The 13,823-nt window shown below is 43.0% G+C and overlaps 1 protein-coding gene across 1 annotated transcript in view; it reads right to left on the bottom strand.

The window, feature by feature from the left end:
* The window catches only part of cacna1ba (calcium channel, voltage-dependent, N type, alpha 1B subunit, a), a 93,209-nt gene that overhangs the window by 24,148 nt on the left and 55,238 nt on the right, over positions 1-13,823 (bottom strand). The window contains 13 exon segments of the mRNA XM_042708171.1: positions 4,166-4,272; positions 4,664-4,723; positions 4,906-5,035; positions 5,627-5,753; positions 6,082-6,182; positions 6,521-6,804; positions 6,850-7,357; positions 9,205-9,240; positions 10,795-10,857; positions 12,148-12,254; positions 12,763-12,830; positions 13,423-13,540; positions 13,662-13,734. Of these exon segments, the coding sequence (XP_042564105.1) occupies positions 4,166-4,272; positions 4,664-4,723; positions 4,906-5,035; positions 5,627-5,753; positions 6,082-6,182; positions 6,521-6,804; positions 6,850-7,357; positions 9,205-9,240; positions 10,795-10,857; positions 12,148-12,254; positions 12,763-12,830; positions 13,423-13,540; positions 13,662-13,734 (1,782 nt within the window).

Genomic DNA, 13,823 nt, shown 5'->3' with positions numbered 1-13,823 from the left:
GAAACCGTTGAGTAAAATTTGCCGTTTAAGAAAGTATGACAGTGATTGGTCATTAGCGCATTTGGCCAGACATAACCAAAAGGAAAATTACAAAGGGTTACAAAACAGAGGGAATGACTGAAGGAAAGACAGACAAAGGGAAGGGTAAATCAAATGAAATTACACATAGAGAAAGAATGAAGGACTGAAATATATTGGCATAATATCTTGTTATGATTTAACACTGGAATCAAATGCATTGGTAACAGAGACTGATTACTCTATCTGTATTATGTTGTTCTTAGAGCCTGAGAGGCCTCAAAAGAATCCACCGCATATTAAAAACCATCTTTCATTAAAATAGGAGATGGGAAACTGTGTTTATGAAACACATGCATAATGTGTCCATATGACAGGCTTCTGAAACAGGCTCACATCAAGAAATGTTTAGGTGTTTGGTCAGAATTATGTGCTGGCATTGCCTCAGAGAAATTTCTACCCATCAGCTTTATAGTTTGAACACCACAGAAGCAGAAGATAGATGTGACACACCAGTACTCATTTTTGGTGGTTTTGATTGTTTTGCTCGTGTTTTGCGTAGGAATACTATACAGCTAAAGAGAAGAGCTCTTCTCAGGCACAGCCTGAGGAGTTGGAACAAACTGAAGTAGACTTTCTGAAGTTTCATGGAGGCTTTGTCGGCTCCTGGAGTCTGCACACCCACCATAAACTGATAAATTCACATTAAATGATAAAGACTCCCTGGAAATGACTCTTTGTAAACTGGTTGCATGCATTACTGCAATGCTTCCGAGAAATCCACCACTGGAACCTTACATAACATCTCCTGCGCTGTACTCCTTTGTGCTGCGCATAACCACATGACTAGTATCGCTCATAGTCTCTCTCCACGATTCACACATACTTGTAAGTTGATGACACCATAACTGCATAGATGGACAAAGTCAAATAGCCGATATTTACTACTAGGGAACATTTTGCAGGACACCCCGAAATTGCATGTCCATCTGATATCATGGTGAGGTTAATCTTTGCACCCTTTCCCTAGGGCTCTCCACCAGCACACAAGCATGCAGTCTCTCATGCTCTGATGCACATTAGTCTAGCATGCCTTCACTCTGGCTAACCTAAAGGGTTAAGCACCAGGAGGAATTTGACAACACCCACACATTCACTGGATATAAATCACACAGGGCATTCTGATAGCTTTCAAAGTCCCTCGACCCTTTCTGAAAACAGTGTGTTGCTGAAAATGACTGTTTCAGGTTGTAACAAGCTACATTTCCACATACCAAAGCATGAACGCTGTTGCAAATACACAGAGGTAAACACACAATGAGAAAATAATCAAATCTTCAGAGAAGTAATAAAGCAAATATGTCGTTCCTCATAAACACTGCACAAAACCCAGTGGAAATATTCACTCTTCCGAATATTTCAAATACCACACAGTTCATGTTTGGTCCATGGGAATATAGCCAGAAATCCTGAAGAGGATGAGTATGGTTCAGTTTGAAAGTCATTAGGGGGTAAATCGAATTATTGGGTACTAACAAGTGGTAGGCCAGCATCTTTCTAGTAACACAAGAGGCACAAACCCACAGCTGTCTTGACATTACAGCCATAAGACGTTTATGTCATGTGGGCCTTTCACCTTAAAAACATCCTATGCCATTTACAATTTTTAAACTATCCAGTGGGTTGAATAACACAATTCATAAGGTTTGTCAAATTATCAGGACCTCTTCTTTTTCATCTTAGGGCTGGTGTTCATTCCCTAGCTATAAGTGACCCTGTCTGTCTGTATGGGGAGCCTTAGAGCAGGGCACACTTAGCCTTTGCCTGCTCCGCCTGCAGAGCTGTGTGATATGTGAGAGATATGGCATTGATTTAGCTGAACCACCTCATCCATTACAGGATAACTACTCATGAAAATTACCCTGGCGACAGTGAGAGTGAGACAGAGAGAGAGAGAGAAAGACTGAGAGAGAGGTTCCTGTTGAAAGCCATCAGAGTGGCGGAGCTAAGGCTCCTGACATTTCAGCTGAGGAGGTTGAGAGCCATTAAACATGGTCTAATGGGGAAGACGGAGAGGGGTGGGGGAGGAGGTGGAGTAAGGGGTAGACTGTGTTTGAAGAAGGGAGAAAAAAGTGTAGGGGAGGTCCCCACCTGGTCACGCTTTGGTGCGATCTAATGAAGGAGAACAATGGTAAAAAACACAAGACAAGCACAGAGCAACATTACAGCTGCTTCTCGCACACACAGACACACTCATCAATAGCTCTTCATGAATTAGAAATAAATACATTATCAAGTATGCATTTAGCATTTATAGGAATTATACTTGGATGACGATGGAAGCATTTTAATGGAATGCTGTTATTGCTGATCTCTCCAAAATCATTGTAGGAATGTGAGTGATGTAGTCATTTTTAATCAAATCTGAATGTCTGAAAAAAAGTAAAACCCTCAATATTCCCAGGTTATTTGGGTCACATTCAAAAGGTATTCATAGCTGCTCTTCTGATTTTATACATATTTTTGTAATACTGCAGGCTGTCAGTCTGTCAGTTTTTCCCCCCACACACACAACCGCAGAAGAGATCAGAGAGGATATCTGACAAAAAAGTGAAATGTCTGAAGGTGGATGCACAAAATCACCCATTCAACAGTGCCTTCTTGAGAGGGTGAGACAACATGAGAAACCCCTTCAAGACAGACACAGCACTCGTATGATCTGATTTTCCCGGTACGCTGCTTTGACATGTACGCCGCAGAACCGCACTCAAAGCTTGGCAGTTCGCCAGCCTACGCCTCAAGAAGATCTGATCATAAGACGACTCATTTGAGAGACCCTCTATGCATACAGTACGTCACGTCAGGGGATGCTGGAAGTGAATATGACCCACGTTGAGACCTGATCACATGCAATGGAATAAAAAGAGAATGACCCAGGAAGTAATCTGAATCCAGGCAGATTCAACACCAAGGGTTCAATGGTGCTTTCACAAATGGACACTGAGATGCTCGACTGTTGGCCTACTAGAGCAAGCCGTCAGATCTCCAGGATCCTAATGTGACATTAGCTGAAATTCTATACATGCAATAAGCATTTAGCGCACCAGAATGCAATTAAGAGCCATATGATATGATTCTAATTGTTTTCTGCAGGGATGCCATTGGTCCCTGCAGATTTAAGAAAACAGGCCCATTCACATAGGGTGAAATCAGATTTTTTTTTAATTTTTTTTTTATTTCAGTTGCTAATGTTGGCAATCAGAAGCCAAACAAGCACAAGCACTCAGGCTTGAGCCACAGTAACAGCGGTGGGGAATCAGGCAGGTATGTGTGCGTTTGAGTTTGAGGACGAGAGCATGAGTTTGATGGATGATGAAAAATGGAGATGAAAGCGCAGGAGAACTTCCCATGCTACAGCACTACCTTATGAGCTGAGCATAGACAGACCTCGCCTGGCTCACACAAACAAGCAGGAGGTGGAGTGTGCGAGAGAGAAAGAAAGAAGAGAGAGAAATAGAGACAAAGAGCAAGAAGTGAGAGCGAGAGAGAGGGAGAGATAGAGTTAAGCCATTACCCCATGAAGCTCCTTCAAGTGAATCCAGGCACAAGGAAAACAAGGAAGATCTTGCAATCAATTACACAGAAATGTGTACATTCAGTACAGTCAAGAGTCGACACAATCACTGTGATATCTTATGAAAACAGAGCGAGGACAACCCATGGAGAAAGACTATCCCAGACATAATATCAAAAATGTTCCCCACTCCAGCAGTAGAAAAGGAAAGAGAAATTCATCAGACAGGATTCTTCAAATGTCAATGCTGTCACTAACACTGCTCCAATCAACAACAGCATTGAAAAGGGGCTGCCCAGCATCTAACTTATACCAACTCAGATTGTTAAGTCAATATTAGGAATGGGAAAACCTCATAGAAGTTTTAATAAAGACCAGGAGTGTAATAACCCCAAAGATCATTGAGTTACCAGATAAAAATGTCACCAGCTCAAAATTATCTCTTATTTTCTTTTTTAGATCTCTTATTACTCTCTGTCTGTAGTTGAGACCATTAGTAATATGTTTTATTATTGACATTCTTTGTTATAGTGTAATAAAATACACATTAAGAATTTGAAAGAGAGAACTTACGAGAAGGCAAATGCAACCAGTGCTCCACTGACCACAATGAAGTCCAGAATGTTCCACAGATCCCGAAAGTAAGCGCCAGGGTGAAGTATCAATCCAAGATCAACCATCTTTGCCAAAAAAAGAAGAGGGTGAACAAGAGAGAGAAAAGGCATGGGAGAGAGAGAGAAAGACAGAGACTCAAGCTGAGTTGGCATCTTAAGAGCAAACATCCGTGAACAAAACTCTTAAAGCAATCTTCACACAGTAATCTCCAAAGGAGGCACTCACAATTGGCTAAAGCATGTGGTGTCATTGTAATGAATCTAAGAGTGTGAGAAAAAAATGGACTTCAGCCAAGAAAAGCACTACAGAGTTTAAAGGACAGGGACGATCAAATCTGCCATAAGGCGATTTGATTTGGGTAATTGAAATGGCTGCATTTTAGTTAGAGGGGAAAAGGGGCTTTTCCTACACCAGCGTGTCTAAAATGGTAACGATAATCCTTACACAACCACTTACCTTAATCACCATCTCAAATGTAAAAACCCCCGTAAAGACATAATCCATATATTTTAGCACCTGAGTGAAGGAAGGAACTGTTAGGACTGAAAACACAAACCATACCAGTTCAGGAACTATCAATAGCAGAACTGACTAAACATACATGCAATCACCTTAAAATATTTCATTAGCAAAAAAGTTGTTTAAATTGCTGGTTTCAAGAGATGGTAATACTCATTAGGGGGTTGATTTCGACTCACGTTGTTGCGGGGGGCATTGGCCTGGACAGGGTCTTCAGCTGCGAGGGCTATGCTACTCATGGCAATAACAACCAAGATGCACATCTCAAAGTAGCGCAGACTCACCATATAATGGCACAGTCGCCTGACTCTGTTAGGGGACACGACAAATCACATGAGGCACAGACACACATGCATGATCTCACTATGAAACCCAATATAATACACAACTGCCCCTGTAGCACCCGCATGTGACTAACACATATACACATATCTATGACCAGCTTTGACACTGAATCAGAGCTCTGGGTTTATGGTGTGTCATGCTTGACTGACTCCTAGTTTTTGTGTTCTTTTAGAATATCTAATATCTCTGTTCCTGCGGAGGCTCTATCAAAATCACTAAAATCACGCTCACAAATGTCAGCCTGTCAAGCCCGCATGGTGAGTTATGGACAATATGGGCAGCAGCAGACACTAGGAGGTTTATAGGGGCGCTTTTTGTTTGCTCCTCATTGAAGTAAGCGTTTACGGGAAGGTTTACAGGCACGGGGAGAGGCCGTCTCGAGTGAGTTAAGAGGCAGAGTTGGCTGCCGTCAAGCCCGCTCCACTTCCACGCATTCAGTCAATCTCCTACCAGCTTTTCATTGCGGAAGGAAATATATTTATGCATATTTAGTATGACACAGTGCTGGCAGAATGCTGGCAGTGCGATGGAAGGTACGATGGATGTCGGACTCACGGGTTAGTCTGGCTGAACACAAACATGGAGCTGTAGGGGAGGATAGGCCGGGCGTTGGTTTGGTTCAGGTCGTCCAAGATCCTCTTCTCGTCCGTCATTGGCATGGTCTCACTGTCTACACTGTTCACTGTCATCAAAACAAGTCAAACCCAAAGAAAACATCTCATACCACATGTATAGCTAGCTGGAGTTTGATGCAGTTATACAATTCGAGATTTGAAAGCTTTTTGGAATTGTCATAATTTCAAAGTGACTCATAGTTCAGTCAGTTAATCAATCAGTTAATATTCGTGCTAAGCATCTATCCACTAAATATGTATTAGCAATGGGTAATTTTTATATATAAGAAAACCATTTTGGTATAATTCTGCACATTTCAGTACATTCTGCATAGATCAATGTAATCATGACTATGCATTGTTATATTTATAATTGTGGACACGCTGAGTACTGACTTGGAATGAGGATGGTTTCCCCTGGCGGTGAGGTGATGGTGACGGGGAGGGAGATGCCAGGACCCCCCACTGAGTCACCCTCCACATCTGTGAGCCTGTCCCTTACAAACAAACACAAGAGTTAGTACATTATGATAAAAACAAACACTCAGATAGCATGATACATCTCTGTCTGTTACACTCGTATGGGATATCTATATCTATGAGACATCTATGTCTGTTACACTCGTATGGGATATCTATATCTATGAGACATTTATGTCTGTTACACTCGTATGGGATATCTATATCTATGAGAGATCTATATCTACAAAATCTTGTATAGACACAAAGAGTCTATTTATTTATCTCCCGGCATAAAGATACCTTGCAAAGACACACTGTAGTAAGATGAGGCAAAAATGAGGGGAAACATGTGAAAGAAAGAGAAGATTCCCACCCGTGCCTGTGAGTCCTGTCTCCCTCTCTTTCGCCATTCTCTCTGCCCTCCTCTCCGTCCGCGGTGGTCTGAGCCGTGCCGTTGCGTGGCCTGTGCCTGCCCCTCTCCCCGTTGGCTCCATTCTCTCCCCTCGAGCACCGGTCCCCGTCGCGGGTGCCTGAGCGGGAGCCCTCCCTGTGCCGTAACCTCTGCTTGCTCTTGCCCCCGCTGCTGACCACCCCGTTGCCCTCGCTGGACTGCTGCCGGTGAGAGTGGTGGTGGTGGTGATGCTCCCTCTCTCCGGTGCCGCCTCCTCCTCCTCCTCCTCCTACTCCTCCACCACCTCCTCCTACTCCTCCTCCCTCATCCACAGATTTCTGGTGGTGGTGGTGACGCCGGCCGCCCTCCCGGCTCCGGCTGCGGTCGCCCTTCCCTTCCCGGCAGCGTGTGGCCTCGTGGTCCTTGCTGCGGCTGTGGTGGACGTGGTGCCGCCCTCCCTCCCTGGTGCTACCACCATGCCCCGTCTCCCCATTCTCGTTGGCCTCCTCCCTCCTCTCTCTATGCCGATGATGCTTACGCGGCGGCGGCGGCTGAGGCTGCTCTGTCCCTCCTGCGGCGTCCCCGGCGTGGTTGTGGGGGCCCGCGGGACCGTCGCGGTGCTCCACCATCAGCGGCCGGTCCATGTGGGTCTTCATGTCGGGCCGGATGTGGAGGGCGGAGGAGATGCGCATGCGCTCCTCGGGGTCCAGCTCGCTGTAGAGCGCCTCGCTGCTGGAGAGCAGGTTGTTGCGGCGCATCTGCGTGGTGCGCCTGTCCCACACCGACATCTGGAACTTCTGGGACCTCAGCTGCTCCCTGCTAGAGGGGGGGGGGGGGCGGTGGAAGAGGGGAGCCGGGAGGAGAGGGGCCAATTTTAACACAAGGAGCTCCATTTTTACAGGCATCAGTTTCAATCAGTTACATAATTACTTCAGTGAGGGCGATATAGCACTGTGAAATAAAACCGTCATCCATGTGAAGACCACCTTAACTGTTAGAGGGAAAATATCTCAATGTCATGCCTTCTTGAATAAGGTCACAGAGGAGTTTACTTTCATGGAGCGTGCATGTTCTTTCTGGTGCTTTAATATTCATTGGCTTTCCTGCTTTCCTTTTATAGCAAACGCCTGCTATGAGAGGATATATTATAATGCATACTAACTCCTCAGATGCTAAATAAATGACAAGGCTGCATGGGGAGCCACTGCCAATGCTTATAGCTCCAGTACATCAAATTTCCACACGTGAAAAGAAGGTCTTTATGGATGTGCCCATACGGTACAGTTAACCATGGCATCTCGGGCATCCTTTAAACTCATGCTTTCTCATGCTTGTCTCTTCCTCTCATAAACCTTGGTAGGTGATGTTTCATCAAGTGTGGACCATGCATCCTGGAATAGTGGTGCCTCTCAAACCATGCTTTCCATTTCGACTGGAGGCTTTATGACATGGAATTCCTCTGGAGTGGCTATGATTGTCAGAATGAGTGCTAAGATTCATCCCATTTCATTGTGTTCAAGACTTATTATGCAAAGTGTCTTTTCCCCAAATCATTTCCCTCCATCACAATGCATACACAATCCACAGAGCTACATTCTGAGTGTATTATGAATGTCCAATTTGACACACTCCAAGGTATTTTACACAATAAAAGAAACATGTCACGTTGTGATTCCGATGTACTTTCTCTCATCCAACAGGAATTTGCACACGGTCAAAACCAACTTAGGCCCAGTAGGACAGTCAGAAAATCCTTAGAGGATATCCCAGGCTATTTTAGTACTTTTGATTCCAATCCACCAACAGAACAATGATCGGCTCGACACAGACAATATCGAGATCAATGTTGTGTATTCATTCAAAATCCCTGGAGAATGTGGCTAACAGAGAGCAGACCACATGGCTCTATCCTCCTCACTCCCCTCCTCTGAGCTCTCGTCCTCCCGTCCTGTCTCTCATTGTTTGCACCTCCAGTCGGCACGCCCTCCTCCTTAATTTTTCCCCCCTAACTCTTCTGATACGCAACTCAGACAGTCTAAAATGGTTTAGGGGGCTGCGGGGTTCTGCTAGCAGACAGTCGATGGTTTAGAGAAAAAAAAAAGCCTGGGCGAGGCTGAGATTAGGCTATTTGAGCCCACAGCCCCCCTGATCTATTTGTTCAGATGCTCTTCAGACAGAGCCCGTCTTATTGGCGTGGTGCACGGTAAATCACGACGAGCAATTCAAACTAGTTCCCGATACACTCCGGCTAAGATTTATTTCCGACAAGACGTCACACACACTACACAGGAAGAGATCTTTATAAATCAGGCTGTCAGGGGCTATTTCTGAAACGTAATCCCTCTTCTGACACCAAGCAATTCTATGAACTCGGTGAGCAAACACATTGCCAGTAAAGGACCACTCACCTTTTTTAATTACATCACACTCACACACACACACACACACACACACACACACACACACACACACACACACACACACACACACACACTCATACACACACACACACACAACACTAAGAGCGCTGTCAGGGATTTTTGGAGTCATTGAGAATTGGAAATGGAAACCACTCAGTGACTATGTGAACACACACACTGAATGGACAGAATGGTAATGACAGTTTATTGTCCATCCATTAAGCATATCCTGGATGGTACCTTTACCTCAAGTAGTGATGGGCGGGAGAGCTGACATAACTCCTAAAAACATACAGGGGCAACACAGTGAAAAAAACACAAACAAAGTGGAACAAGGACTATGGCATTTGTCAAAGCACACACAGCAAAGTTAGAGGACAGAGACAAATACAACAGGAAGGAGATTATTATAAAACTCTACAAAGACATAAGGAGGATGGGACAACACAAAAGACCAAAGCACTTACTTCAACGAGAGGAGAACTGAAACCAAAGCAGACAAGGGAAAGACACCCAGATGTTGATATCACACTGCAACACCCTGAGTACTCATCAGCCACTGTCCAATGCATCAAAATGAATGATACATGTAAATATATGCTGTAAATATAGGAAATCCTGGCGACGTCAAAAGGGATTGCTCACTACTCCAACAAAAGGTCAGATGACCAATTTGACATTCTTACAAGAGGCTATTTATGCAATACAGTGCAACCCTACTTAAATAAGAATTGCTTACTTTATTTGCATTTCTAAAACCTTAATGAGTTTTCCAAATCCCAAGTGACACTATGGAAAATGAAGAAAGAAATCTATCTTTGATGATGATATTAGTAAAAGAGCAAAATACATTCTGGGGAATGTACTGAATTCCCAAGACAGATGTGACTTTTGACAATTGACTGAAAGAAGCTAATCTTCTACTTTTTAAAAGGGTATTGGATTATTATGCTAATAAACACAATACTTCAGAATTTCAGTGATGTAAAAGATGGCTAGATTTTGGGGAACCTGGATTATAGCAACCATCAGGATGTGAGCTTTCTAAACATGAGTCTGAAATCCTCAGATCCCCTCAAAAACAAGAAAGAACTACAAGAACTCTTCAGTCAATTTTTCTGGTTCCACCTGAGTGTATCATAGCTCTCCATAAGGGTGTTCGCCCTCCCTCACAAGAGTCCTGAGTGTGCCTGTCTGTGAGCCTGAATGAGCGTAGGGAGTGCGTCTGTCAGCGCATGGTTGCTGCCGCCGGGACCCACAGCTGTAAATGAGCTGACTCACTCAGTGTCAGCAGTCTGATAGTCTACTACTGCTGAGGGTGTCTCCCTGAGAAGAGGCTAGTCCACATCCACTTGAAAAACACACAAGCAAAACAAACACAACACCCAGAAAATGGAGCACATGCCAGATAAGACAAAAGACTAAACCAAAACAGAAGGGTGAAAGAGAGGAGGTGTGAGGGATTAAGGGGAACTGAGGTAAAAACAAAAAAAAGGTCTTATTAGGAAGAAATCTGTGGAGGGGTTCATGTGGGAAGCAAAGCAACTGTTGTACATCAAGTGAACATTCATTAATCACAATAAATAAACTAATGGTGCAAGAAGGCACTGTACAACGCATACAGATATCCACGGGACATCAGACATTAACCCCTTTTCCTAGCAAAAAATTGCCTGTTGCCATTTATATTTTTCATTACTGTGGAACACTTTACAACTTCGGCCAATGGGCAAGGTCGGACATGGAATGTGGGATAGGACTGAATTGAGATCAGAGGTAGAGAGGGATAAAGGAAGAGCAAAAACAAGGAGGTGGAGACGGGGAGTAAAAACTCACGGTGAATGAATGCTGGAGACAGACGGGCTGCGAGAAAGTGTACTTCGATATTGCTTTACAATACTGCATAAGCCAAAACAATAACAAAAAAAAAACAGATAAAGAAAAAACACACACAAAAAAGGAAGGAAAACAGAAAGACATTGGGAGCAGTCAGACTCCAGAGAATGAGACCTTGCCGGGGTCTGACTCTCCCCACACAAGTTATCTCAATGCCATATTAATCTCAACAGATGCTACACAAGAAACAGAAATGTCAGCAAATGAAAGTATTACAAACAACAGAACAAGACATTACTTGCAAAGACATTCCCCCCTCACTTATTTCAATACAAATGAAAATGATGCTTGTCAGATTGTAAAACATAAAATGTTTATAATGAAATGTTTTTTTTTCATGAATATCTCATTTGTGAAGGAAAAATGTCTTGTGAGTCATATGAATAAAACTTTCACAAAACAGAAATCGAACAAAAACTGAAATGTTGAAACTCCAAATAGAACCTTGATGCTAGAGAGGGGATGGTAAAGGTAGTATGATCACATTCCTGGCCCTGTCGAGTTACTGTGTACAAAGCTTACAGTCAGATGAATGGCTCTAATATGGTTCAAATGAAAAAGGGACTCAAAAACAAAACAGTGATATTCAAAACAAGATAGTCTGGTTCCAAAACATAGAAATGTGTTCCAGTTACTGCTCAGGGATAATGCAACTACACTATGTAATAAAGTATGAATACATGTCATAGAGAATTCTGGACTATATTGCTAAATGTGAAAGTTACACGTGTCTATGCTCTATCATAAGACATTCTAACTGGCTATCACTTCAGTCCGTGTCTAGACATTTCCAAAACAAAGACATAACAAGATATAACACATACTAACTATCTGTATGTTTTTGCTCTAAAATGGTCTGACAAAGTTCCCTGTTAAACCACCTCCTCTGAGGAAAGGTTTGAATGTGCTCACTGTCTAGTGTGTCAATTACTGTCAAAGCTTTTGTCACTTGACGTGCACAGTTTTATCTGTTAAAACAGAGTGAGGGTTACACACCAGACTAAGACGGAGGATAAACACACACACAAAATGTGCACACGCATCACTGTAAACAAAGGGGGGAAAGGCGTTGGAACTGAACTGGAGGGAGGTGAGACAAAATAAACTACGAATATGACATGGGGGCGGAAAACAGCACAGGATACCTACAGTAGTTTACTTCTAATAACAGAGACACCGAAAGACAGATCAGTAACTGCTGTGTGTGTGTGTGTGTGTGTGTGTGTGTGTGTGTGTGTGTGTGTGTGTGTGTGTGTGTGTGTGTGTGAACTGGATTAAATCCCCATGACTTACGCTGTGATGGAGATGTTAGCTGCTGACATGGGGCTGACCTCCTTCACCTCCTTGGCCTTCTGAAGGAGGAGTTTCTTACTGATGGCCTCCTCTTGCTCCTCTTCATCCTGCAAGGCACAGAGAGAAAAGTGAAAGAACGGAAGACAAGAGTAAAAAAGAGAAGAGAATAAAAAAAAAGAGAAAGAAACAAGAGGAAGAGGAGAAGAAAGAAGAGAAGAGAACAGCAGGACTTTAATAGAAATGTCATCATTGGCCACTGACAACAAATCTTAGGTCTTCTCCCCTCAGGGTGCCGTAAGATGGAGGATATAGGTCCATAGGTAAAGCACTGTGCAGTATTAAAGACTGTAAATCCTGCCACTCGTTGGGGAGTTCCATTACCTTGAGTTACTGACAAGGACAAGCATCATTTACCTTTTAGAAGAGCATATATATGCAGGCAGGCTTATGGAACCAATAAAGCTCTACATGCTGTTGAAGCATTAGGGTAGTGCACCAAAACAAACGTGCAGATTGAGAGAACATGTGGCGTGTGATGGAGGGTGTTCATTTTATGGAGAGACCCTACTAGTTCCCGAAGCACTTTACTAGGTTGTGGTGGCAGTATACCAGTACCTTTGTGAGTTCTTGTGCATTTGCAAGGTTGTCAACTGCAATAGCCAAGAAGACATTGAGAAGGGTATCTGTTTTTTTTTTACTTTCAGGAAAAAATTGCATAGACCAAACCCACACACAGACCAAAGTTAATCAGGTGACACCTAGGGCCCTAATTTCATAGGGCAACGAGCTATGTGACATGAAATTATGTATGTATAACATAGTGGAAAGGTAAGTGAAAAGGGTTAGTAGGAATGGGTAGCCTGATTTCTTCAGGGTGGAAAAAAGTCCTGCGTTGCATATGCGCTTATAAACCAAACATCAAGGTTGTCTTCAAAGCATTATCTGGCAATATAACAAAATACTCAGCATTATCTGGCAATATAACAAAATACTCAGTTTTGTGGCAACAGCCACACTCCAACAGAAGAACGAGAGAAAAGTATTGATCGTACAATGACAATTTTTAAAAATGGAGTGACTCGCCATAATCTAATCATTTTCAGGAAACATTTCTGGATATTTCATATCCAGAACGAATTGAATAATCCCAACTGGTGAATAAACCAAGCAAAGATTCAAATAACATTAGGAAACTGTGAAAGCTATCAAATGACTTTTTCCCGGCATCTTGATTCATTCTATTTTGAGGTGAAAAAGCAGCTGAGAAAAGGATACAGTTCCCAAACAGAGTTAAAATGATGAAGTACACGGAGGAAAACATTCCCCTCCGGACTCCGCCCTGGGACTCTATCCCATGATACATCACTGCATTCCAATCCTCTCCTGTCAAAATCTGTAAAATGGTGACACAGTCTCATTACACACATTGATTAAGCCTTTCACTTTGAAGTAGATTAAACATTTTGTACTAATTATGTTCTGATGGCTTGGACAACTCATGATTTTTAGATTACCTGGAAAACAGTGAGAATGGCAGCTGGAAACGTATCAAAATTGGTTGTGGGAGTCTCTTCCTCAAAATTAAACCTGTTTGAAAAGGAATACAAATGTCTTTTATTTATTTCATCTCAACTGCATTTGTGTGGTATGGAAAAACAAAGACCATTTGAGGCTTT

The sequence above is a fragment of the Clupea harengus genome, chromosome 7 (assembly GCF_900700415.2).
Source record: "Clupea harengus chromosome 7, Ch_v2.0.2, whole genome shotgun sequence".
Lineage (NCBI taxonomy): Eukaryota > Metazoa > Chordata > Actinopteri > Clupeiformes > Clupeidae > Clupea > Clupea harengus.
The sequence above is the reverse complement of the archived record's forward strand: the minus strand, read 5'-3'. Positions and strand labels throughout refer to the sequence as shown.